Source organism: Sorex araneus, chromosome 3 (assembly GCF_027595985.1).
Source record: "Sorex araneus isolate mSorAra2 chromosome 3, mSorAra2.pri, whole genome shotgun sequence".
Classification (NCBI taxonomy): Eukaryota; Metazoa; Chordata; class Mammalia; order Eulipotyphla; family Soricidae; genus Sorex; species Sorex araneus.
Window position 1 is genome coordinate 227134891 of NC_073304.1, and position 27871 is coordinate 227162761.

The window sequence follows — 27871 nt, forward strand, 5'->3', positions numbered from 1 at the left end:
TCGCGGCGGGGTCCTTCGCGCGGGCGCCCGGCGCGCTGCCTGAGCGGGGCGTGCGGGCCGTTTCCGGTGTGGGTGCCGAGCGGCGGCCGAGGCGCAGGGACGTGCTGGGGGCCTCGCGCGCTGGGACCATGGCGGACGGCGGGTCGGAGCGGGCGGACGGGCGCATCGTCAAGATGGAAGTGGACTACAGCGCGACGGTGGACCAGCGCCTGCCCGAGTGCGAGAAGCTGGCCAAGGTGCGGCGCGGCGGGCGGCGGGCGCCAGGGGCTGAGTCACGGCGGCGCTGCCCGCGCAGGCCTCGGGGGGCCTCGGGGGACCTCGGGGGGCCTCGCGGGGCCCGGCGCGGCCCCGGGAGCTTCCCGAGCCCCCCTGGACACGCCTGGCCGCCGCCGCCCGGGGCCCGCGCCGGACGCTCCCTGCGGGGCCGCGTTCCGGGCCGGCTCGGAGGAGGGTCTCGAGTCGGGCTGTCGGGGCCCGCGGGTGGGTGGGTGTCCGGGCGCCGCAGCCGGTGGCGGGGGGCGAGGTGCTGCCCGCCCGGGGGCCGGGAATGGGGGTCCGGGAGGCGCGAGGGCCGAGGCGATGGGCCCCGCGGCAACCCGGGCTCCCGGCAGCCGCGGCGGTGGGGGTGGTGGGGGCAGGACGGGGCGGTCGGGACGCGGCTCCCACGGCCTGCGGGGTGGGGGTGCCCGTGGGCGGCTGTTACGGGGGGACCGGGCAGGAGGAGCGCTGGGCTGGGGGTCCGTCCCGGAGCGGGCGGAGAGGAAGCCACAGGGCCGGCCCGAGCAGTCGTGGAGCCCCGCGACTGCTCAGCGGAGAGATGTTCACTTACTCTTTGGCCTGTGGGTTTGCGGGAGGGGGCTGCCCACACCGGCTTGCTCCCGGCTTTGCTCGGGGATCACTCCTTGGCAGTATGCTCAGGGGACCCTGGGTGGGTGGACGCCCCCTTATACACAGCCGGCTGAGCCCTCTCCTGCCCGTGGAAATGCCACTTGATCTAAGCAGGTATCTTGTGCGACCCCGACCCCCTCCCTCCCCGCCCTCCTCCAGCGCCCCTGCAGGTGTATGTGCAGTTCTGAGTCTAGTTTCACATTTTCAAGTCTAGAGTTAGTAGAACCAGGGACCCAAAGCTAGGCTTGCCTGGCCGGGGGACCAATGGGGGTTGGAGGTGCGCCCTCGTGGGCTGCTGCTAAGGGTTGTTTGCACTGGCCTCGTGGAATTCCTTGATCCGTCGCAGACATCACCTGGGGGGCCTGCTCTCTCTCCATCCAGTTCTATCCCTGCAGCAGAGCTCTGCCCAAGTGCGTTCATTCGGGGCCAAGTGATACCTCACATTTCAGTTTTAGGAAGAAAGCCCTTTCTTTCTGTTTGGTTTTGAGGCCTCACCCAAATGCCTCGGTTGTTTTGGGTGATGCTCAGGGCTTGCTCCTGGCCCCGTGCTCAGGGGCCACTCCGGGGACTGTATGTTCCATGCTGGGGATCGAACTAAGGCCTGCTTGAGTACAGGGAGAGGCGACACTTAACCCCTGAATTGCTTCTCCAGACTTTTTTGCTTTTTTGTAGTTGTTGTTGTTGTTGTTGTTGTTCTTTGGGCCACACCTGTCAATGCTTAGGGCTTACTCCAGGCTCTGCACTCAGGAATCACTCCTGTCAGTGCTCAGGGGATGCCAGGGATGGACCCTGGGTCAGCCGCGTGTAAAGCAAGCTCCTTAGCCGCTGTACTGTCTCTCCGGCCCTCTCCAAGCCTTTTTAGTGCTTCTCTGTTTACCAAGACGGAATTTCATGGGAGCTGGAAAACACACGAAGCAGGAGGTGAAGTCGATGCACCTGCGTTTCTTACGTGTGGCCCACCTAGAGAGGACTCGGTCCCTGCGCTTGTGGAGGGCTCCCGTCACCCTGTGGCATTGGAGACCCCGGCACTGCCAGCCGGCGCGCACTCCTGGACATGCCCGAGCTCGCTCTGCAGCGCCGGGGCGGGCGCTGAGTGTGGTTGGCGCAGCCTGGTGTAGGGAGTTACTGTTACTGATTGACACCCCGCTGCGGACTCAGAGACCATGGAGCAGTGTGCTAGCCCTGCCCTAGGCGCCCACGCGAGGCCCAGGGCTTTTGTTGTTCTGTTTTTGTTTCTGGCCACACCCAGCTACTCAACAGGGATTACTGCACTCTGCAGTCACCCCTGGTGGTGCTCAGGGGGGGACTATATGTGGTGCTTGAACCTGGGTTGGCCACATGCAAGGCACACCCCCCACCCACCCACTTTACTATTCCAAGGCTCTGGCCTTGGAACGTGGATTTGTAAAAACTACCGAATGCCTTGGGGTCATAGTGGTAGTACTACTGCAGGATAGGGCACTTACATTAAACACAGCCCGAGCCAGTCAGGATTAACCCTGGGCGCTGATGGGTATAGGTATGCCCCTCCCCCCCCAATAAAAAGCTCAGTTATTTAGAAACTAGACACTAATCATTTTATTTTTTCCCTTTTTTTGGGTCACACCCAGCACTGCTCAGGGGTTAATCCTGGCTCTGCACTCCTGCCAGTGCTCAGGGGACCATCTGGGATGCCAGGAATCAACTGGGGTAGCTGCCTGCAAGGCAGAGGCCCTACCCAGTGTAGTATAGTCCCATCCCTTGTTTTGCTAAGTGTTTTGGGTCCTACCAGTGCTTGGGCTTGCTCATTTCTGGCTTTCTGCTCAGGGATCATTCCTGGTGATTCTCAGGTCTCCGCTAACTCTCTGGCCTCAACAATAATCTGTTTAAAAATACTATTTGAGGGACCAGAGCTGTGGTGCATCAGGTAGGGCCTTTGCATATGGCTGACCTGGGGTTCAATCCCCGGCATCCCGTATGGTCCCCTGAGCACCGTCGGGAGTAATTTATGAGTGGAGAGCCAGGAGTAACCTCTAAGCGTTACTGGCTGTGGCCCCAAAAACCAAAAATAAGATAAATACGGTTTGAGGGGCCCGAATGATAGTACAGCAGGAGGGGCTCTTCCCTTGCGCAGGACTCCGTGTTTGATCCGCAACACCGGATGGCCCCGCACGCGTCACAGGGTGCAGCCCTAGGGCGTCTAAGTATTGCCGGGTGGTCCGGGTGGTCCCTTGCAGTGCTGCATGTTCAGTAAAGCCCTGGCCCACTTGGTGTGAGACCCTGACTGAGGCCTGGCCAGGTGACTGGCGGGGCCAGAGTGTGTCCTCCAGCTGCAGAACCCGGAGTTCAGTCCCAGCACCGCTGGGCATGGCCACCAACTGTTGGGCCCAGGGGCTGCGTGTTGCAGGGACAGGTCCCCGTGTACTGCCCAGGCACTGCTTGGGCTCTTCCTTCCCCCACCCAACAGAAAAAAACGCCCCCAGAACTCACCAAAGTACTGACCAGTACTGTGTAGATCAGGCCAGACATTCAGATCCTAATGTCAGATCCTAGAGTCACCACTTCAGAATTGATAGCACGATGGTGTCTGTAAGGAAACATACTTTCTTTAAGGGACGGACTCTTACAAGGAGCTTCCTTAAAGGACGGGAGAAACTTCCTGCCGTGTGGTATTGAGTATGATGCTCACTCGTGGTGCATATGGTTGTCCTCTACTAGATTAAGAAAGGTTTAAGAATGCATGGAAATTAGTCATCACAAATTGACTTATTGGAGTGAGAGAGATGGTACAGTGGGTAAGGGATCTGCCTTGCACGCTGCCAACCCTGGTTCGATCCCCGGCATCCCATAGAGTCCCCCAGGCACTGCCAGGAGTGATCCCTGAGTGCAGAGCCAGGAGCATGCACTGGGCACTGCCAGGTGTGGCTCGAAAACAAACAAAAACTTGACTTTCATTGATAATTTTACTTGTAATTTCTTTAAGTGTTATTGGTGCAAGTGATAAGTAATAAATGCGTTATATGCCTGCCAGGTGGGTAGTCTGGGGATGGGAGGGAGCCTGGGAGTATCAGTGAAGGGAAGGGTCCCTGGGTGGTGGGGTTGGCCTTGGAACGCCGTGCGCCTGAGACACCATATCATGGACAGTTCTGTAAATCACGGTGTCTCAGTAAACATTCCTGAAATAGGGGCTGGAGTGATAGCACAGCGGGTAGGCCGTTTGCTTTGCACGCAGCCAACCCGGATTCAAATCCCAGCATCCCATATGGTCCCCTGAGCACCGCCAGGGGTGATTCCTGAGTGCATGAGCCAGGAGTGACCTCTGTGCATTGCTGTTGTGACCCAAAAAGCAAAAAAAATCCTGAAATAAAATAAACTAAAATGGAAGACAGACCTTGGGACTGGATAGTACAGCAGATGGGGTGCTTGTCTGACCTGGGTCTAATCCCTGGCTCCCCGTGTCCCCTTTCAGAACTGCTGCCCTCAAGCAGCTTGTAGGCTAGCGGGAAAAACAAGCGTCCTTCTGGCCTGAGTGACAGCACCGCGGCTAGGGCCCACTTGGGTTCCATCTTTGGCGCCTCGGGTGCTCCCCCAACCCCTGCCGGGAGTACTGTCATGCGTGTCCCCGAAACCAGAATGGGTAGAATTCAGTCTTGCTTCTGGATAGAACTCTGTAGCGTGTTTTTTTTTTTTTCTGGTTTTTATATTGAGCCCATCAATGAAACTGAAAAATCATTGGTTACTTTCCAAAAGACTTGAGTCTGCGGCAGAGCTAAGACTAGCTTGGTCTCCTGTGCTTGCGCTGCATCCCATGACTGCGCCTCCCAGGCTCCAGGTTAGGGAACTAGTCCTTGCTCTGTGCTCAGGAGACGCCTGTGGCATCGGATCCAATACGGGTCGGCTAAGCAGCCGCGTGCGAGTCAGGCGCTTGTCTCCGGTACTTCCTGGCCCCGAGACCATTAGGGAAATGCTGTGGGAACGAGAGGTAACACCAGCCTTGCCTGCAGCCAACCCCGATTCCATCCTGGCACCACCTCTGGCTCCCCAAGTCCCACTAGGAGTGACTCCTGAGCACAGAGCCTGGAGGAAGCACCCAGCCTGAGCACCGCCGGGTGGTCCAAAAATAACTAATCATAGGGGCTGGAGCAATAGCACAGCGGGTAGGGCGTTTGCCTTGCATGCGGCCGACCCAGGTTCAATTCCCAGCATCCCATATGGTCCCCTGAGCACAGCCAGGAGTAATTCCTGAGTGCAGAGCCAGGAGTAGCCTCTGTGCATCGCCAGGTGTGACCCAAAAAGCAAAAAAAAAAAAAAAAAAAAAAAACTAATCATATACCAAGGTCTGAAATGGACCTCACTCCAACTAGACTCTGACCCTTAGCCCCTGTTCTTGTTTCTTAACATAAAGGATATTTGAGGATGAGAATTAAGTTAAGACCGCATCAGCTATAGGCTGGGGAGACAGTGCAAGTGGTTGATTACATACCGACATGTGCACGCTCCTGAGTTGGCCCTCTGACCCTGCATGGCTCACCCGCAACACCAGATGCGGCCTGGGAGTCCTTCCCAAGTGCCTCCAGGAGTTCCCCTATGAGAGAAAACGGGAACGCGCAGAGAAGCAGCTGCAGGTCAGAGAAGTACAAGAGCCTGGTGCTTAGGTCTGCACGGTAAATTGTCAGGTCTGGCCCTTTGCAGTTATGTACAGTTCTGTCTCTGAACACACCGCAAATAATAACAGCTAATATTCTAAACAGTCTTTATTATAGTTAGTTATTTTTGCTTTTTGGATCACTCCCAGCAATGCTCAGGGGTTGCTCCTGGCTCTGCACTCAGGAATCACTCCTGGCGGTGCTTGGGGGACTATATGGGATGCCGGGGATCGAACCCAGGTTGGCTGAGTACAAGGCAAACACCCTCCCCGCTGTACTATTGCTCCGGCCCCTTATTATTATTACTATATTGACCATGCCTGGTTGTGTTCGGGGTCACTGCTGATGGAATTCATGGGACCCATATGTGTTGCTGGGATTGGACCCAGGTTAGTAGTTCGAGACAGGCGCCCTACCCACTGTACTGTCTCTCTGGCCCCCTTTGTAAGTTCTCTATAATGTTAGCTGTTGTGATGTTGAAGTGGCTGTTCTGTTCAGGCACACCTTCAGAGGTGTTGCTTCAGATCTTGCACACTCCTTACATGGTAAGAACTGTTGCTCGCTGTATACAGTTGACAGAGGAGAAAACTGAGGGTGCAGGAGGGTGGTGTCTGTCCCAAGGTAACCATGTAAAACAGCCTAGGAAAAATGGTCGTTAGCACTGGTGCTGGGAGTGGTGTCGGGACACGTAATGCCTGAAACAGTTGTATTCTGAACAGCCTGGTAAATCCCGGTGTTACAATAATTTAAAAAAAAAAAAAATTCGGTAATTTGGTGTGCCAGAGAGCTAGTGCAGCGGGTAAAGCACTACCCTTGCATGCAGCCAAGTATGCACCGCATGGGGACCCCCGCACATCGACAGGCGTGACCCCTCAGCACAGGGCACTGCTGGATGTGGCTCAGTGACAAATGGATGACAAGAACTAAGTCATCTGGGGCCAGAGAGATGGCCCACTGGGCTGCGCAGAGTGTGCTTTGCACCTGGGCCTCCGTCACTGAAGAGTCCGCAGAATCTCCTGATGTGACCCCATCATCACCCCCACCACAAGGAACCAGGACCGGAGAGAGCTTGGCGGGCGAGCGCAGCTTCCAGTTCCATCTCCCGCACCGTGTGGTCGCTGAGTATCCCCTAGTGTGGCAGCAGAACAAGAGAGAATTCGAAAGAGGAGGGGCCGTAGGAATAGGGTGTGCCCAGACCTGCGTTTGATGCTCGGCACCACGTGGTCGCCTGAACATCACCAAGTAGCCCCAAAACAGAACAAAAATGTGGGGCTGGAGAGATCGTGCAGCACCTTAAGGCCCTTGCGGTGCTTGCATTTGACGAGGGTTTGATCTCCGGCACTGCCTAGGGGTCCCTCGAGCTCCACCAGGAATGATCTCTGAGCTCAGAGCCAATGTCAGGGGTGAGCCAATTAGGAAATTCACTATAGCACTGTCATCCTGTTGCTCATCGATTTGCTCGAACGGACACCAGTAACGTCTCCATTGTGAGACTTGTTGTTACTGTTTTTGGCATATCGAGTCCGCCATGGGCAGTTTCCCAGGCTCTGCCGTGCGGGTGGGATACTCTCGGTAGCTTGCTGGGCTCTCCGAGAGAGAGAGAGGAATCGAACCCGGGTCGGCCACGTGCAAGGCAAACGCCCTACCCATTGTGCTATTACAGAAGTAAACAGTTCTTTTGGGCTGGAGAGGAAGTGCTTGTGGTGGACTCGGGTTCGATCCCTAGCGTCCTAAATAGTCCTTGAGCTCCGCCAGGAGTGAGGCCAGAACTCCACTGGTTGTGGCCCCGAAACAACCAAAAAGGTTTTGAGTCCTAAGTCGGTAGCTGCTAAGAATGTGCTGGAGACGCAAGTGCTGTCATGAAAAGCAGAAAAATGAAAACAGTTGTGGGTGTTTTCCTTCTGCAGAGTAGGCCGTTGATTTTTTTTTTTTTTCCCTCTGTCAAAACATCTCTTGTAAATGAGATATCTTTTGTTTTAGGAAGGAAGACTTCAAGAGGTCATTGAAACCCTTCTTTCCTTGGAGAAACAGACCCGCACTGTGAGTAGAGCAGCGTTAAAGACTATCTTTAACTACCTTTAGGCTCACCTAACGTGATTCCACTGACTTGTATTTCGCGTCTTCTCATCCTTACAGGCTTCCGATATGGTGTCTACGTCTCGTATCCTAGTTGCAGTCGTGAAGATGTGCTACGAAGCTAAAGAGTGGGACCTACTTAACGAAAATATTATGCTTTTGTCAAAAAGACGAAGTCAGTTAAAACAGGTGAGTTCATAGTTCTTCAGAAAACTAGTGTCTTTGCATTTCAGTCATAAGGATTTTTAGGAAAGGAATCTGTGCACCTGTTTAAAGTTGATCGTTAGGACCTGAGACGTACAGAGGTCAAGGCGCTTGCATGCGACACACAGCATTCTGGGCCCCGTAGGGCAGTTACGGGCTGAATATTCCCGTGACTGCTGCACGGTCGCTCCAGCCCTCTTGTATCGTCGCTTCTGGGAATGTCCGTTGTTCAGCCTATTCTTGTACGCAGTGAGCCGCCCAAACAGTGCCCTGGGGCTTGGACAGTTCGGCGGCTTCAAGCAGTTGCACGGGGCCACGAAATTAAATCCCAAAGCTGCAGTGAGACAGCCCCTCTGTCCGGGCTACCCAGTGAGGAGGGAAATGTGTCTGAAAGTGGCCTCCAGAATAATAGGGAAGGGCCGACTCCTGGCTCTGTGCTCAGAAGAGGACCACATGTGGAGCCACGGATCGAATGTGCGAGGCACGTCAGCGCGTTACTCGCTGAATTATGTGTCTGGCCCCCAAAGTTTTTAGTTATTTATTTTTAAGGTAGAAATTGGGGCTGGATGGGGGCTGGAGCGATAGCACAGCAGGGAGGGCGTTTGCCTTGCATGCGGCCGACCCGGGTTCAATTCCCAGCATCCCATATGGTCCCCTGAGCACCACCAGGGGTGGTTCCTGAGTGAAAAAGCCAGGAGTAACCCCTGTGCATCACCGGGTATGACCCAAAAAGCCAAAAAAAAAAAGAAAGAAAGAAATTGGGGCTGGAGCAATAGTAAAATGGGGTAAAGCACTTGCCTTGAATGTGGTTTTCCTTTATAAGATTTTCAGTGCCTGGAAGAATTGCTTGGGAAGACCATATTAGGGGGGCTGGTTTTGTTTTTGTTTGGAGGCTGTGGTACCCAGCAGTGTTGAGGGCTTTCTTCCGGCTCTGCTCTAGGGATCACTCTTGGCACGGCAGGGGGGCTGCTTCGGGTGCTGGGAATCTAACCCGGTTTTGCCACATGCAGCACCAAATTTCACAGTAGTATTACAGATTTTTTTTTTTCTGTATGAGGAATGAATTTATAAATATTATTTGTTATTTTAGGCTGTTGCAAAAATGGTTCAGCAGTGCTGTGTTTACGTTGAGGAAATCACAGACCTCCCTATCAAGCTTCGATTAATTGATACCCTACGAATGGTCACGGAAGGAAAGGTGGGTTTTGGTCTGGAGACTCAGTGATGAGTATGGGTTTGTATTTAGAGACCTGCATTTGGTCTTTTCATATAAGTATGTGTACATTTTTAAGGTAAAACACACAAAATCTCACCAACTTCGCGCTCAGCCAGTCATCGTCATCTTCCAGTGTCGCCCTGTGTGTAGGCCACTTACTTAAATAGTGACCTCCTGGGTGTGTGCGGATTTTTCTAGGAACTACTGAACTTCATTTTACATGTAACAATGAATTGAACATAGTTTGTTTTACTCTGGTTTGTGTCTACTTGGGGGAAAATGTTTGAGGTAACGAGGGTTTAACAGATTGGGGTTTTTTGGCGTTTTGTTTTTGTTTCTGTTCTTTTGGAGGCGGGTAGCAAGGCTCGAACCCAGGTTGTGACTCAGTGGCAGAGCAAGGCGTGACCTCTGCCATCGACCTACATCCCTGCTCCACTGATAGTTACAGTGTGAGGTTAATTTTCAGAATTCTACTGTTCTGGAATCTCTGTATTTTTTAATTTTGCTTTTACAGTGTTGGGAGTGGAACTCAGGTCTCGTGCAAGGCATGAACTTGCTGCCGAGCCCCTCCCTGGCCTCTGTTCACATTTCTCTTCACACAGTCCCCCGTCTCAGATTTCTCTAAACAGGACAGTTATAAAACGGTGGCTGTGCTAGCTGTTGTTTCTGTTCTACTTAGATTTTTATTGTTGAAAGACAAAACAGCATGTAAAGCATCGACTCTGATTGTTAGTTCTGTTTATTGAGCACCTGTGTTAGGTCCAGAATGAGCAGGACACTGTTAGCTCAGAGAGCTTGATGATGGGGTTCGAGGTCAGAGAAACACTCCCCGTACCCGGATGAGCTCAGGGAAGTGTTCACTGTTCCGAGTCAGGGGTCACCCCAGATCTGTCATTCCCGTTAGCGCAGAGCTAGTGACCACTGGCTCGGGTGCCCAGGAAGCCTCAGAATTAGTGATGACCGGGCTGACTTTTCTGGGTTTTGGCATTTGGGCCCGTACCCAGCAGTAGTACCCAGAGACTTTGGTTTTGGGGGGATGGGATCAGATCGGAGCCTCCTGCATGCCAAGCCTGCACTCAGGTCGCTGGACTTTCTCTCGGACCTGTGGGGCTTGGGGGCCCACGCTTGAGGTTGCTCAGGGTTGCTCTGAGCGGTGCTGACCTGAACTGAGGGGTGACCGGGTCTGCGTGTGCTAGGCCCGTGCCTCCGCCCACGCGGCCTCTCTAGCCCCTGCTCTCCTTCCTCCCGGGAAGCAAGCTCAGGGGTGGGGAAAAGGGAATAGGGGAACTAGGTGCGTGTAGGACACCGGACACTTGCTGATTTCTGAGATGAGGGTTTGGGGGGTGGGGAGGGGGAAAGAGCCCCAGAGAAGTTGCTAATGGTTTAAGCAAACCTAAGCCTGAAAATTAGTTCCCAGCACTGTTGGGCTGTAAGTGTCTTTGTGATGTTTATTTGGTGGAAGCATGGGGACAGCACCTCGCCATTGCTCTAGGGCCGCTTCTGCCTCAGTACTCCGGTCGTGCTCAGCGTGCTGGGACCCTGTGGTGCTGGGAACTAAACTGGGGTTTCTGCTCGCAAACCCTGCAGGCTGAGCCATCGCCTGGCCTCAAGAACAGATGAAAGGTTGGCGGGAGATGGGGGCACATACAACACACATACCTGGCAGTGCTCAGGGAGCACTCCCGCTGGTGGTGCCAGGAATTGAGCCAGGCTCAGCTTCGTTCGAGACAAGAACCTTAACCCTGGTACTGTCTCTCTGGCCCCAAAACAGATACATAGATCCGTACTTTATTGCTGTTGCAAAGTTTAACAAAAATTCAAGAAAAATTACACAACAAGTTTTTCACACCCCCCTCCAGTTTTTTAACAATCCCTCCTTGTTTTCTGTTGTGTTTCTTTTTTTCCCACGACCTGGTTTTTATCTTTTTTTTTTTTTTTTGCTTTTTAGTTCACACCTGGCAATGCACAGGGGTTACTCCTGGCTCTGCACTCAGGAATTACCCCTGGCGGTACTCAGGGGACCATATGGGATGCTGGGAATCGAACTCGGGTCAGCTGCGTGCAAGGCAAACGCCCTACCCGCTGTGCTATTGCTCCAGCCCCACAACCTGATTTTTAAAACAGTTCTTTTCTGTTTTGCTTCTGGACTCTACCCAGCAGTGCTCAGGGCTTACTCTTGGCTTTGTGCTCGGGGATCATTCTTGGTGGACTCATGGGACCAGCTATAGTGCTGGGATCATGCCCTCATCAGCTGCTTACAGGAGAAGCGTCTTCCCCGCTGTCCCTCCGGCCTTCTGATGTTTCTGTCTTCATACAAAAATGCCATGGACAGGACAGGCGGGGGTGTCTGCCTTCCCGAGCACACTGCTGCCCCCCTTCCTCGGCCTCTTGCGTCATGGCGCTACTCCCTTTCCCCCTGCCATTCCGTGTCACTCCGTTGCCCACCTGCTGCCATCTCTACACCTTCGTGTGTCACACGACTCGGGAAGGGGTCAGGTCCCGCCCTACCCCTGGGGCTTGCCTGCCACCATTTAATTTCAGGGCTAACTTCTTGCCCATGGTCTTCATCTCGGGAGAGTGAGCTTTGCTCGCGGTGCTGTGGGCGGGGGGCGGGGGGGGACTCAGGTAGCCGCTGTGTGGTCGGAATGTGGGGTATTCCTGTTCTGTTCTGGGAGGCCGTACCTCAGTGCAGGCGTCGCTCCCAGGCCTGCTGCTTAACCCCTCAGACGCCTTCGCTTAAACACAGCTCAGAATGAGACTTGATTGGATGGTGGATGCGAAATTGCCATGTGCTCTTCGTCAAGTGCTTAGTTTTCAAAGAGTTGAGCTCTTTGCTCGTCGTGCCGAGTCCTTGGGAGACCGTATGGTGCTGAGCACTGGGCCCAGGGCTCCTGCACAGAGCTGACAGGAACCTGGGTTTGCTTTGCGTCCTGGCACTGTATTCTCTAGGCCTGACCCCAGACAGTAACCTGAGCACTGCCTGCTATGGCCCCCAAACGAAACTGTTGCTCCCCCTCCCGCTCCCCCCATTTATGTAATTTGTGATTCTGCTACATGTTAACCACACTGATTTAGTATGAAGGTGCTGAACGCAAAGCTACAGGCTGGAGAGATGGAACATGGGATAAGGTTCTTGCTGTCCTGCCAACCCTAGCTCGCTCTTGGGCACTCACTCCTTGGCACCACCTGGAACCCCTCCAGGAGTGACTCCTGAGCACTGCTGTGTGTGGCCCAAAAACCAAAAAAATAATTTTTAAAAAATTTATTTAATTTTTTTGCTTTTTGAGTCAGTCCCAGCATTGCTCAGGGGTTACTCCTGGCTCTGCACTCAGGAATTACTCCTGGCGGTGCTTGGGGGACCATGTGGGATGCCGGGGATTGAATGCAGGTCGGCCGCATGCAAGGCAAACGCCCTACCCGCTATGCTATCACTCCGGTCCCCCAAAAAATAATTTAAAATAATACAAGCAGAACTGTGGGCCAGGTAGCCAGTGGGTAAGGCGCTTATCTTGTACTTGCCCAAACCCTGTTAGTGCCATTTGGGGCACTGATCCCCGGAGTCCTGCCAGGAGTAAGCCCTGAGCACTGCAGAGATTGGCCGCAGAATCAGACTAGAAAAAGCCCAAACCTGTACCTGTGTTTAAGCTGTTTTGTTAGGGGCCCTGAGCAGGCAGATTGACTCGAGGCCATCACACATGCTAGGACTGTGCCCCGCCGTGTAGGTCACGCCTGGCAGGGCGCAGGGACCATTTGAGGTGCTGAGGGTCAGACTCAGCCGGCTGCGTGCAGGGCAGGGGCCTTACCTCACTGTCTCTCAGGCCCCCTGACCTCGGTCTACAGAGACGTTTTCTTTGACTTTGGTGACATCACACGTCTTGTGTAGAGAACCTGTGTTCAATCCCTGGGACTCCAACTGGCCTTCCAAGCACCACTGGGTGTGGCCTGCCCCTGTTCAGATTCCTACATAAAAGCAGATTGTCCGGCTGTAAAATGTCAGAAGTCACACAGCCCTATGGGCTTCGGTGCCCGCCAGCTGTAAGAGCAATACTCCTGCTCATGACTGGGGCTCCAGTCGGCCCGGGTAAATGCCAGCACATTTGTGCAAGACTTACGATGGCAGCACTTCTTCTGTTTGTAGATCTATGTGGAAATCGAACGTGCTCGGCTGACCAAGACTTTAGCAACGATCAAGGAGCAGAGCGGTGACGTGAAGGAGGCAGCCTCCATTTTGCAGGAGCTGCAGGTATGTTCTGTGTTTGAAGCAGTGGACGGCTTCCGGTTTGCTCGCCATGCTGGTTTGTGAAAATAACTCGTTTTGGTTCTTTGTCATTTTAACTAAACTGCCAAGATTTGGGATGAGTGCCATGGGGTGTCAGGGTTTTTGCTTGTTTTGTGGGGGCTGTAGCTGGCGGTGCTCGACTCCTGGCTCTGTGCTCAGGACCGCACCAGGCAGGGCTGGGGGCTGGGGGCTGTTGAACCCAGGGCAGCCTCTTGCACGGCCATCGCCCTGTTGAAATACTTCTCCAGCTCCCTCACCAAATTTTTATACTTAAAAATCATTTTTACTCTTAACTTCTAAAAATTAAATTTCCTAGAGCGATTGTTTTATTATTTTTATTGATTTTTTTGTGTGTGGGGGGGGGGGTGTTTGGCGGGGTTCGGGGGTGGTCATACCCGGCAGGGCTTAGTCCTGGCTCTGTACACAGATCATTCTTACCAGTCTCGGGAGACCACGTGTGGTGCCAGGGGTCGAGCTCGGGTCGGCCACCACTAGCAAGGCCAGCGCCTTAATTAAGCCTTACAGCGTTTCTTCAGCCCAGAAGCAGTATCGTTTTTATACCATTCTCAGGACTCTCCCAGCACTCACACAAGGCTCTTTAGACGGGAGTGAATTTATTTAGTTTTGAGCCACGCCCAGCACTGCTCTGGGCTGACTCCTGGCCCTGTGCCCCGGGATCACTCGGGTCGGTGCTGTCGCAGTGCTCATCCCTATGTGCTGAGCCCAGGTCAGCCGCAGGCGAGGCCTCGCCCCACGTGCCACGACCTCTTCAGCCCGGAGATGAATAAGAACCTTCCTTTTGTTCGTGTTTTTGGGCACCCCTGGCTGTGCTCAGGGCATCCTCTAGGCTCAGGAGTCACTCTGGGTGATGCCTGGGAACTGCGTGTGGCATGGGGAGTGGGCACGGGCTGGCCACCTGCGAGCCGAGTGTCCTACGGGCTGTACGGTCTCTCCCGTCCCACGGAGTACCGGACTTCTTGCAGTTTCTTGGTTTGTTTTTATACTGTGGGTCACACACACCCAGTGGTGCTCAGGGACTCCTCCTGGCTTGGTGCTCCGGGGTGGCGGTGCTGGGGTGCGAGCCCTGCTTGCCAGCCCGGTGCGCCGTCCCCCAGCCTTCTGTGGCGTTGTTTTACGTTACTCAGTGGCGTGTGCGGCTGTGTCTGCTAGGTGGAGACCTACGGGTCCATGGAGAAGAAGGAGCGGGTGGAGTTTATCCTGGAGCAAATGAGGCTCTGCCTGGCCGTGAAGGATTACATCCGCACGCAGATCATCAGCAAGAAAATCAACACCAAGTTTTTCCAGGAAGAAAATACAGAGGTGAGCCTGTCTCTGCTCGGAGTTTACTTGTAGCGGCGTGGGGCGGAGGAGAGAGGGGAGTCCCGTAAACGTACCAATTAATTTTGCCAACTGCTTTTCAGAAATTGAAGCTGAAATACTATAACCTAATGATCCAGCTGGATCAGCACGAGGGCTCCTACCTGTCCATCTGCAAGCACTACAGGGCCATCTACGACACGCCCTGCATACAGGCGGAGGGCGAGCAGTGGCAGCAGGTAAGGAGGCAGGCCTCAGCCTTACACTGGCACAGGTAGGCTACAAAAGCCTGCCCCTGTACATTTATTTTCAGGTAGTTTTGTTACTGCTTTGGGGGCACACCTGGCAGTATTTTGGGGGCGTTCTCTTGGCTCTTTCCTCGGGGAACCATGATGTGGTGCTGAGGGTCTAACCCAGTTGGTGTGTGCAAGGCGAATGTCTTCATTCTGGGCTCCCTCGACGATCCTACTGAAATAATTTTTTGTCGGCTTATCTCTTTTGGAATAGTAATGGTGTTTGGTTAGGGCAGAGGACAGAGATGGGACTCAAGGACCATGCGGTGCCAAGGGACCAAACCCAGGGCTCCTGACCGTAACGCGCACGATCCGGCCCCTTGGCCTATCTTACTGGCACCTGTTTTCAAATAATTTAAAAGTAACTATACGTTGTGCTGATTTCTGTCCCCTTTGATAATTCAAGAATCCTTCCTCCTTTTGTCAGTATATACCTTAAGTTCAAAATAAAATTCTGTGATGTCCTTATTAAATATTTCAGAAAAACACTGTGAATGGAGCTTCCTGTTAATTTTTTCCCCTAAGACCTGGACAGTCTTAGGGAAGAAAATCATTATTTAAAATGAGTGTATTCAAGTTTTCCAGTTCCTGTTTAAATTTCCAGTTTAAAAGAATGTTTCTGTAATTGATTGTGGCGTGCAACTCTTCTAGGCTCTGAAAAGTGTGGTCCTCTATGTCATCTTGGCTCCGTTTGACAATGAACAGTCAGATTTGGTTCATCGAATAAGTGCTGACAAGAAGTTAGAAGAAATCCCCAAGTACAAGTAAGTGCTCCTAGGTGTGGTGTCACGGCGGAAAGGCCGAAAGGGATTGATTAACCGGTGATTAACTTAATTGGCTGCTGAGAGATTGTGTGGTAATAAGAAATTGGCACTGCATTAGAAACTAAAGTAGGGGGGCCTGGGAAGAGAGTACAGGGGTCGGGCGCTTGCCCGGTTCAGTCTCCAGCGTCCCAGATGGTCCCTTGCGACTGCCAGAAGTAATCCTAAGTGCAGTGCCAGGAGGAAACCCTGAACGTTGCCACGTGTGGCCCTCCAAAAAAAACCCAGAAAACAAACAGTTCCGATAGGGGCCGGAGAGGTAGTACGTAGGGAAGTGCAGTTGCTTTGCATGTCGCTGACCTGGACTCATCCCCAGCTCCCCATATGGTTCCCTCTGGGCCCTGTCAGGAGTCACTGCTGGGTGTGGCTCAAAATAGAAAAAAAATAGCATGAGTGTAACACACAGTTGTAAAGCACACTTGGTTCAAGTTTTGGGGCTTTTTGGTTTTGCTTTTCTTGGGCCACACCCAGTGGTGCTCATGGCTTCCTCCTGGCTCTTTGCTTGGGGGTCAGTCCTGACAGGTTTGGGAGGCCAGAATCAAACCCAGGTCAGCCGCTGTACTGGCCACACCATTGAAGTTTCATTTCATGTTCAAATGAGCAGCTCTTGGTTAATTTACCCTTTGATTCATTTTCTGATCAGTAGTCTGGGGCCTTGTGGTTTTTGTAGAGCACGTACTTCTTAAATAAGACTCATATACTTAGGGCCTGGCCCTAAAAACAAACACTTTAAGGGCCAGAGCGATAGGACATGAGGTAAAGTGTTTGCCGTACATACGGCCAACCCCGGATTGGTCCCTCGCACCACACATTGTCCCCCTGGTTCCCAAAGTTGATAGGCTGACACTTACTTGGCATTTCAGGGGCTCCCCTAGTGGTGCTTGAGGGGCCCACACAGTAGTGCCAGGGAGCGACCCAGACTCCCGTGCTTCGCGTGCAGGCAGCCCACCGAGCTCTCTTTCCTGTCCCCGCTAAAAAGCGAAATGTTTCCTGTTGCTCTAGATGGTCATTTTGTGCACATTTCTCACAACCCGCAGAGATCTTTTAAAGCTCTTTACCACAATGGAGTTGATGGGTTGGTCTACACTGGTCGAAGACTACGGGATGGAGTTGAGGAAAGGCTCTTTGGAAAGTCCCGCAACTGATGTTTTTGGCTACACGGAGGAAGGGGAAAAGCGGTGGAAAGACTTGAAGAACAGAGTCGTTGAACATGTAAGGACTTGGCACCGTAGAAATGATGCCGTATGATTGTTGTTCCTTGACCGTTCCTTGAATCTCTTTTATTATTTTTGGTGTTTGGGCCACACTCGGCACTACTCAGGTCTTACTCCTGGCTCTGCACTAACGGGATCACTTCCTGGGGTGGCTCGGGGACCATCTGCAGAACCGGGGATTGAACTGCAAGTGGGTGGGCCACATGCACGACAAGTTTTCTAGACCCGCCCACACCCCCCCCCCACTATTGCTCCAGCCTGTTTCTTTTCTTTTTTTTTTTCTTTTTCTTTTTTTTTAGTTAGTGATCACCGTGAGGTAGTTACAGACTTTTTTTTTTTTTAATTTTTAAAAATTTTATTGAATCAAAGCTGGTCAACTGCGTGCCCAGCAAGTGCCCGCCCCACTGTGCCTCCCTCCTGCTCCTACAGAGCTTTGTGAAGAACATCAGGGTGAAGAGGGTGCGGGGGTTAAGCATTTCCCTTGCCATGTAGTCGACCCTGTTCTACCTCTGGCACCACATATGGTCCTCTGAGCACTGCTGGGTGTGACCTCCCAAAAAGAAACCAAAATAAACATAAAAGCACATCAGAGTATGTTATCCTGCTTGTCTTCCCCATTGCCATCTTTAAGTTTTCGGAAAAGATTGCTGTGCTGTGCTTGCTTTATTTTGAGAGCGCTTGAGAATACAGGACTTAAAAAAAAAAGCCTTCATAGCGTATAAACCAGCGATAATTAAGAATGTCGGACAAGGTTGAATTGGGATAAGGGGTAGCACTGTCACTGTATCACTGTCTTCCCGTTGTTCATCGATTTGCTCAAGCGGGCACCAGTGACATTTCCATTGTGAGACTTGTTATTGTTTTGGGCATATCGAATACCCCACGGAGAGCTTGCCGGACTCTCTGAGAGGGATGGAGAAATTAAACCTGTGTCCGCTGGGTGCAAGGCAAACGCCCTACCCACTGTGCTATTGCTCCAGCCCCACGGGGGCTGGGATAAAGGAAAGGGTATGAGAGAGATTTTCTTTTTTGTTTCTGGGCCATATGTGGCGGTGCTGGTACTCAGGGCTTATTCCTGGCTCTGTACTCAGGGATCATACCTGGTACCTGGTGGCCTTAAAGGGGACCATATTAGGTGCCAGGGATCAAACCCATGTCTGCCCCAAACAAGGCAAGCACCCTATCCACTGTACTATATTGCTGGCACAGAGGTATTTTTGGGTGGGTTTTGTTTGTTGGTTGGTTGGTTTGGGTTTTTGTTTTTAGGTTGTTGTTTTGTTTTGTTTTCCTTTTGCTGGCGGTGGTTAGTGGTTACTCCTGGCTCTGTGCTCAGGAATTACTCCTCGCAGTGCTCCAGGGACTATGTGGGAAGCCGGGGATTGAACCAAGGTCAGCCGCGTGCAAGACAAACGCCCTGCCTGCTGTAGTGTCACTCCAGCCCCCAGGGAAAGTGTTTCCTATCTGTTACTCACTTGGTAGACTTGGAAATGCCGAACATCTCTTACACCTAAGTCTTCGTCTTCCCGGTGTCTCGCAGATTGAGTTTTATAGTATTCACGTGAGAAATGCTTATTGTGAGCCTTCTGTGTGCCAGGCGCTGCAAAGTGCTGCATGATACGGGGAATAAGACATGGTCCCTGGGGCTACGGTGAGAGTACAGCGGGTAGGATGCTGGCCTGCTCGGGTTTGATCCCCGGCACCCCGTGTGGTCCCCTGAACACCGTCAGAAGTGATCCCTGCGTGCAGAGCGTTGCAGGGTTTGGCCAAGTAAAAAGAGAGAAGTTCTTAGACTGGGTGTTTTTGTTTTGTTTTGTTTTTCCCCTGTTGTGCTGGGGGGTAGAGAGGGTAGTTCAGGGGACTATTCCCAGCTTTGTACTTGGGGGACTGCCAAGACCTTCTAAGGCAGATCACATGCTCCCGCCCTTTGAGACCTGTGACAGCGAATCGCCTTTTTAGCATTACTGACGCCGTTGTGTCCTCCCCGCCCTCTGCCCTTCCCAGAATATTCGGATAATGGCCAAGTATTACACGAGGATCACGATGAAGAGGATGGCACAGCTTCTGGACCTCTCTGTTGATGTAAGTCGTAATCTTGTAGCCATTCATCTTAACAATGCGCTTGTAAAAATTGTGGGAGAAATTGATTATTGCACCTCTGTGTATGTGAAAGTTGTTGCTGCAGTGTCCCGAGTACAGCAACAGCAGCCTGGTGCGATGTGCTGCCGCGACTCAGGGGGCTCCGCTCAGCAAGCCCCCAGGCTGCTCCAGACATTCATGGAGCTCTGGGTTTTCTCTGGGGAGAACGGTTTGCACCTCACGAGGGAGTGCTTGGGCTAGTCCTCAGTCTGCCAAGGGGACCGGCCCTGTGCTGCCTGGGATTAATTCAGGGTCAGCCATGTGCAGGGCAGATGCCTGAACCCCTCGACTGTCTCTCCAGCCCATCCTAAGTTAAGTCTACTTCAGTTTGTGGTTCCACGTTGACTGGAAGCCCAGGGCATATTCCACTGGGGTGGGGCTTGGGACACGGCCAGGAGTGCTCAGGGGTTATTAATATATGTGGTGGCTGGAATCAGCCAGGGTTGGCCACATGCAAGGCAAGCGCCTTAACCTCTGTACTGTCACATAGAAAAGAGAAAAGTTCTGTAGTATTAAGAGTTTTACAGTATTCGCATAAAAAAAAAACCACACACATTTATTATGAGCCTTCTGTGTGCCAGACGCTGCAAAGTGCTGCACAGAGTTTATTTTCCTATACAGTATGTCTGTGTTCCCAGAAGTGTACTTGAAGAAGTGAAAGCTGTGAGAATTGGCAAGTTTGCCCCAAAAGCTCGTGATTCGGACTTTTGGTTTTATTGTTTGGGGCCATGCCCACTGGGGCTCAGGGCTTCCCCCTGTTTCTGCACTTGAGTATCACTCCTGGCAATGCCAGGTTCAAGCTTTGAACATGGCAGTTGTCTTACCTTCTTTGTCTCTTTGTTTTTTTTTTTTTTTTTTTTTTTTTTTTTTGCTTTTTGGGTCACACCCGGCGATGCACAGGGCTCACTCCTGGCTCATGCACTCAGGAATCACCCCTGGCGGTGCTCAGGAGACCATATGGGATGCTGGGATTCGAACCTGGGTCGGCTGCGTGCAAGGCAAACGCCCTACCCACTGTGCTATCACTCCAGCCCCTTCTTTGTCTCTTTGGACTCATAGATGAGGATTTTATTTAAGTTCCAGATTTACATTAAGAGAGCCCAAACCGGGCAGGAGGAAGGAAATAATTTTTAGAGCAAAATTTAACAAGCTGGAATCCCAAAAACAATCTTTTTTTTTTGGGTCACACCCAGCGATGCTCAGGGGTTACTCCTGGCTCTGCACTCAGGAATTACTCCTGGTGGTGCATGGGGGACCCTATGGGATGCTGGGAATTGAACCCAGGTCAGACACGTGCAAGGCAAACACCCTGCCTGCTGTGCTATCGCTCTAGTCCCCAAAAACAATCTTAAAGATCAATGAAACCAAGAGCTGTTTCTCTAAAAAAATAAATAAGGTCAGAGGCTGGAGCTATAGTACATCGGGGAGGGTGTTTGCCTTGCATGTGGCTGACCTGCGTTCGATCCCCAATATCCCATATGGAGTAATTCCTGTACATCACCAGGTGTGACCCAAAAAGCCAAAAAGAAAAAAAAAAAGAAACAAGAGTGATCTACTAGCAAGACTCACAAAGAGATTACTTTGAGAATCTTTATATCACAAAATGAGAGAACCTAGGAGAAATGGATAAATTCCTAGATTCCTGAGCCAAGATTTGGGATACCTGAACAGAGTATCACTATCGAGGAAATTAAAATGATAATCAAGGGGGCTGGAGTGATAGCACAGCGGGTAGGGCGTTTGCCTTGCACGCGGCCAACCCGGGTTCGAATCCCAGCATCCCATATGGTCCCCTGAGCACTGCCAGGGGTAATTCCTGAGTGCAGAGCCAGGAGTAACCCCTGTGCATCGCCAGGTGTGACCCAAAAAGAAAAAAAAAAATAAATAAAATAAAATAAAATGATAATCAAAACTCCTCCCCAAAACAAAATCCCAGGCACAGATAGATTCACTAATGAGTTCTTTCAGACCTTTAAAGAGGACCTACTGTAAAGAAAGCTTTTTCAAGCTTTTTCAGGAAATTGAAGAAACGGAAACACTCCCAAACAGCTTCTGTGAAGCAAATCTCATCCTGATACCGAAAGCAGGCAGAGATACCACAGAAAAAGAATTACAGGTTAATATCCCTCATGAACACAGATACAGAGATCCTTAACAAAACACTGGCAAATAGAATCCATAACTCATCAAAAAGGTCATAAACTATGACCGAGCAGAATTCATCCCAGGAATACAAGAATTGCTTAACATTCACAAATTAGTATACACAGTATACCATATCAATAAAAGAAAAACATAGGATCATCTCAGTAGACGCAGAGAAAGCATTTGACAGGATTTGCCATCCATTCATGATTTAAAAACTCAACAAAATGAGATTGAAGGAACTTCGCTCCGTGTATCAAAGCCATCTACCACAAGCTCACAGCGAGCATTATTCTCAGTGGGCAAAGACGAAAAGCCTTCCCTCTAAGGTCAGACACAAGGTGCGATTGCCCACTCTCGCCACTCTGATCAAAATCACTTGTATCACTTGTGCCGTTGATCTTTGATTTGCTCTCGCAGGCGTCAGTAACATCTCCATTTGTCCCTGTCGCGAGCTAGTGTAGCCCAATGATACCTGCTCGCTCCAGGAACAGAAAGAGCCTCAAATCGTTCACTCAGAGGTTTGACAAAGAAATCTGACCCATCTAGTTGGTGGGCGTCCATGAGGTCTTCTGATGTCCTGTGGAATCCAGTCTGTAACAGCTCTAGTCCAGCAGTCGTCTCTGAATCGCATTACATGACCGGCCCATCTGATTTTTGACGCCTTGGCAAACAAGACAGCATCCCTGATTTTTGACCGTCGACGGAGGTCAGACCTCCAGATTCCTTCTCTCATTTGAGTGAGACATGATATTCCCAGCATAGCTCTTTCGATTCCTCTTTGGGATACCCATTAGCCAAGCGGCACAAAAATGCTGGCTGACTTCGACCACGAGTGTGGAAAGGTCGGATTGCAGCTGAATCTCAACAAACGATGTTCATGAAAAATGAACTGGTTTCTGAAGCTCCATTTGCTCTCAATGGAATGAACATCTCTGAATACAACAGCTATGTGTACCTGGGTGGAGAAATCAGCATGAGGAATGACTTGGTGCCAGAACGCGCAGGAGAAAGAGAGCAGCGTGGAACGCCTTCAAGAGCGTCGAAGAGGTGGTTAAGAAAACGAAGAACTGGGGCTGGAGCGATAGCACAGCGGGTAGGGCATTTGCCTTGCACACGGCCGACCCAGGTTCGAATCCCAGCATCCCATATGGTCCTCTGAGCACCTCCAGGAGTAATTCCTGAGTGTAGAGCCAGGAGTAACCCCCTGTGCATCGCCGGGTGTGACCCAAAAAGCAAAAAAAAAAAAAAGAAAATGAAGAACCTCTGACTTTGGGCACATCTTTTCGTTTTCACCATTCTTCCTGCACTAACATATGCCTCAGAGACCTGGGCCCTACGCAAGCAGGATGAGAATGCTATTAGGGTATCCCAAAGAGGAATCCAAAGAGCTATGCTGATCAAAATAGTGCTACAAATACTTGCCATGGCAGTTAGCAAGAAAACGATACCAAGGGCATCCAGATAACAAGAAGTCAAACTTTCACTGTTTGCAGATGATATGATAGAATATTTAAAAAATCCTAAAGACCACAAAAAAGCTTCTACAAACAGTAGACAAAATTAATATGCAAAAGTTCATGGCTTTCCTATATGCAAATAATGAGAGTTTTTTTTTTTTTTTTTTTTTTTTTGCTTTTTGGGTCACACCCAGCGATGCTCAGGGGTTACTCCTGGCTCTGCACTCAGGAATTACTCCTGGCGGTGCTTGGGGGACCATATGGGATGCCGGGGATCGAACCCGGGTCGGCCGCATGCAAGGCAAACGCCCTACCCGCTGTGCTATCGCTCCGGCCCCGAGATTTTTTTTTTAATCCCATTCATAATTGTGCTTCAAAATCAAGTACCTCAGAATCAGCCTAACTGAAGAGGTGAAGGACCTATACATAGAAAACCACAAAACACTACCTCAAGAAATAAGAGAGGGGCTGGAGTGATAGCACAGCGGGTAGGGTGTTTGCCTTGCACACGGCTGACCCGGGTTCGATTCCCAGCATCCCATATGGTCCCCTGAGCACCGCCAGGGGTAACTTTTGAGTGCAGAGCCAGGAGTGACCCAAAAAGCAAAAAAATATAAAAAAGAAATCAGAGCGGACATGAGGAAATGGAAACATCCTGCTCATGGATCGGGGGGATTAACATTGTCGGAATGGCAGGACTCCCCACAGCACTGCGCAGACTCAGTGCAGTCCATGTAAGGATCCCCATGACGTTTGGAAATAGATAAAACATTCCTGAAATTCACATGGGGCGATAAACCCCCACGAGTAGCTGAAGTAATCCTTTGGGAAAAGACGTGAGACATCAACCTTACCAACTTACCAACCTACCAAACCGTACTACAAACTGTACTACACAGTTGTTGTCGTCATTAAGACAGCATGGCACTGGAATAATGACAGACTCTCAGATCAGTGGAATAGAGTTCAATATCCTGACGCAGAGTCTCAAATATATGATTATTTAATCATTGGTAAAGGAGCAGGAAATATGAAGTGGAGCAAGGAAATTCTCTTTTCACAAATGGCGTTGGGAAAAGTGAGCAGCAAGTGCAAAAAATAAAGTCAGATCCCCTTTTGTTTTCTTTTTTGCTTTTCGGGTCACACCCAGAAATGCACTGGGAATCAAACCCGGGTCGGCCGTGTGCAAGGCAAATGCCCTACCCGCTGTGCTATTGCTCCAGCCCCAAACTCAGACCTCTTTTATAACACTGTAGAAAAGTCAAATAAAAATGGATTAGAGACCACAGTATCAGACCTGAATCCATTAGGTCCATGGAGAAAAACGCGGGCAGACCTCTCCATGACATTGGAGCTAAAGGCGGCTTCCCAGACGAGACACTGACCAAGCGTGTGGAGGCAAAGATAAACAAATGGGACTCCATTAGACTAAGAAGAGTCTGTTGTAATGGTGACCAGGATACAGAGACAGGCAGTGACTGGGAAAAATTGTTTTCCCAACACCCATCTGATACATAGTTAATATCAAAGATATGTAACTGGTAGGACTTCATAAGGAAAAAATAGCATCCAACCCAATCAACAAATGGGGAGAAGAAATGAACAGAAACTTCTTCAAAGGAAAAATACAATTTGCCAAATGGCAGTGAAAAAAACCTCTGCATCATTAATTATCAAGAAGATGCAAATCAGAGCAATAATAAGATCTCACCTCACGCCACGGAGACTGGCACACATCAGAAACAACAAGAACAGTGCTGGCACGTATGCCGGGAGAAAGGGACTCTTTCTCATTGTTGGTGGGAATGTCGACTGGCCCAGCCTTTTTGGAAAACAATATGAGCATTCCTCAAAAAAAATGGAAATTGAGGAATACAACTAGAGGGGCCTAAAAACACTGCAGAAACACCGTCTGCACTTCTGTGTTCATTGCAGCAGTATTCACAATAGCCAGAATCTGGAAACAACCCAAGTGCCTAAGAACAAATGTCTAGGTAAAGAAATTGGTACATCTACGAAAGGGAATACTATGCAGTCACAAAGGAAAATGAAGTCATGAAATTTGCTTTTACATGGATGGACATGAGAGTATTTTGCTAAGTGAAATGATTCAGAGAGAGGGACAAGCGTATTATGATTGCATTCATTTGTGGGATATTTAAAAAAAATAATATGAGACTAATACCCAAAGGCAGGAGTAACAAAGGCCAGGAGGACTGATTCATGGTTGGAAGCTTGCCACAGGGGGAGGAGGGACGGGGCAGAGAGGGCTGTTAGGATCGAGAAGGGACCACTGTGATAATTAGGGTTGGAAATGACTGTGGACAAGAACTGAATGTGGACAGGAGGTAAAGTGATATGCACGGTAACCTTTCAGTCCCTTCATTGCAAACCACAGTGCCTCAAAGGATGCGGGGGACAGGAAAGGAGCTGAGGGGGTGGGGCCAAGGGAGGGGAGGTGGGGGAGGGAAAGGTGAAAGGTGTCTGCCATGGTGTGCTGAGGGCGACACCTGATGGTGACTGAGCAGCTTCTGGCAGTACTCTGGGAACTGTAGTATATGGTGGAACTGGAGGCGTCAGCCACGTGCACGGCAAACACCTTTAACCCCTTCCTGTCTCCAGCCCCCTTGGTCCTACCTCGAATACCTTTTATCCTTTCTGTTCTAGAAAGGACAGTTCAGGGGTCTGGCATAAGTAGTGGATCAAGTGCCTGGTCTGTGCAGGGACCTGAATTTGACCCCCGGCACCTTTGAATGCTGCCAGATTTGTAACCTCGGTGACCGCCGAGCACTGCAGGGTCGAGCATGGCCCCGGCATCACTAGGTTCGGGCCCTATTTGAGTGCAAATGAAGGAGACACACCTGCCGTAGTCACCTGTCTCTGGGCCAGAACACTGCAGAGACCGGCTCTGTTTGATCTGAAGGGTTGGTGACCGCAGGACAGCAGTTTCCGCCCTGCGTATTCTTGGATGGCGAGATTAAGAATTGCTCTCTCGGGGGCTGGAGCACAGCGGGGAGGACACTTGCCTTGTTCAGTCCCCTGCATCCCATATGGCCCCCTGAGCACAGCCAGCAGTGACCACTGAGCATAGCTGGGTGTGGCCTCCAGACAAAATACAGCAAATTGCTTTCTGGAGCCAGAGAGATAGTACGATGGGTAAAACACTTGTCTTGCGTGTGGGTGGCCCAGGTTCGATCCCCAGCGTCCATATGGTCCCCCACAAAATTGCTTTAAATTTGTTTATTGTTTGTAATTATCCTGTCTAAGTTCAGTTTGTCTCTCTGCAGGAATCAGAGGCTTTTCTCTCCAATCTCGTCGTTAACAAGACCATCTTTGCTAAAGTGGACCGGTTGGCGGGAATCATCAACTTCCAGAGACCCAAGGATCCGAATAATTTATTAAATGACTGGTCTCAGAAACTGAACTCACTGATGTCTCTCGTTAACAAAACTACACACCTCATAGCCAAAGAGGAAATGATTCATAATCTACAATAGGGTTTCAGTGCCCTGCATACGTTTAGAAAAGAGTTCAAATTGGAAGTTATTAAAAAAAGAAAAGAAAAGAAAAAAAGAAAAAGACTTGTGGTGTATATGTTTGGGGTTTTTTTATTTTATTTTTTTTATTCTCTGCTTCTTGTCTAAAATTTCGAAGATAGTAAGTTTGAGATCCCCTTTCTACCTTTCTATTCTGTGATTTTTGTTGAAAACTTTGCATTTTCAGTTGATACAAATATATCATACGTTTTTATTATCTGAGAGTTTGAGAGTGCTCAGAAACTGTGTCATAACTTCGCCAAACACGTTTTTCACTTAGTCATTTGGAGTCTTTTTAGCCATTTGTTTTCATCCAGCTAACAACCATAATCATAATAAAAGCAATACTCGAACGCCGCTTCCCGTGCTCACCTGCGTCCCGAACAGTGTGTTGGCTTTTTGTTTTGTTTTTTATTTTCTTCTATGCCGGGGATTGAGCCCAGGTCTGTTACCTCCGTGCCACGCTCCCAGCCCTTGAGAAGTTTGAGGTGGGTTTTATTTTTTGTTTTTTTCCCAGAAAAATACAATGTGTTGTAAAGCTACCGATCAATAGCATTTCAAAAGCAGATCTGGGGAGACGGCTCCATCCTTGGCACCAGGGAGGGGCCCAGCACGGTCAGCACCGCGCCCGGAGTGGGCCCCAAACGCCAGGTGGGCCCAGCACTCAGCCAAGGAGCACAGAGCGTTCGAGGGCACTTGGGGATAGAGCTGTGATTTGGGGACGACTGGCAGTGCCGGCGGCAGAAAGACCCGGGACGGCCGTGCGCAGAGCAGGTGGGTGGGCTGGATACTTGGATTTTCTTTTTGAGTCAAACTGGTTTCAATTACAGTAGCTTGATTATTTTCACCCCTTCCTCTAACCGCCAATTGTTGAATCCAGTGACATTGTTGTTAACGCAGTCGTACAAAGCAGTATTTTTGTGGGGTGGAGGGCCGCTGGCGGTGCAACCCAAGACCTCACACAGGCAAGGCGAGCTCGGCAGCCTGCGAGTAAGACGCGGTCACGCCAGCATCACCGCCACCGCCGCCCCTCATGGGCTCCGTCGCGGTGTTAAAAGAACACTGGGCAACAAACCCAAGGACTTCGTAAAGTCACAACCGAAAAAAGACTAGAGGCCACTTTCTCAACAAAGGGTTGGAATTCTCACATTTTTTAAATTAAAATCGAACAAAAGTTTTATTGTCAGAACATCTGAAACCAGTACAATAGCGAATTTTGAAAGTTTTAAAATTGGATTAACTTCGGAAAATAAAAGTTAATAACAGCATTAAAATGTTATTTTAAAGGTTTCGAGTGTAAAGGTCTACTTTCTTGAAAGCCCAAACGAGGCAGGGGAAAGCAGAGGGAACACTGGGAACAGCAATTTTTTTAATAATTCATTTTCCATGTAGGGGTCACTAACTTGTCCTCATTCAACTCCCCAGTACTGGGACAACTGGGGACACCGATTTGTGCTGAGTCACTGTGAATAATAACAGGCTATTAATCTGATTTTATTCTTTGGGAAGTTAATGTATTGGTCACAAAAATAATACGGCAAGTTTAGAAAACATCAAAAATTCACTCGAGCAGTTAGAATATGATTTTCATTTTCTTTTCAATAAAAAGGACAAATCATTTTGCATTGTTAATTTGTCAATAAAATTGGCACTAGTCTGAA

At 50.5% G+C, this 27871-nt stretch overlaps 1 protein-coding gene across 1 annotated transcript; it reads left to right on the forward strand.

Moving 5' to 3' along the window:
* The first annotated feature begins 32 nt into the window (after positions 1-32).
* Positions 33-27871, forward strand: PSMD12 (proteasome 26S subunit, non-ATPase 12). Its single transcript, XM_055132618.1, has 11 exons — positions 33-236; positions 7494-7553; positions 7650-7778; positions 8884-8991; positions 13148-13252; positions 14459-14608; positions 14710-14844; positions 15550-15662; positions 16757-16931; positions 18935-19012; positions 25962-27871. The coding sequence occupies exons 1-11, from the start codon at positions 129-131 to the stop codon at positions 26169-26171; spliced, it is 1371 nt and encodes a 456-aa protein (XP_054988593.1). The 5' UTR covers positions 33-128; the 3' UTR covers positions 26172-27871.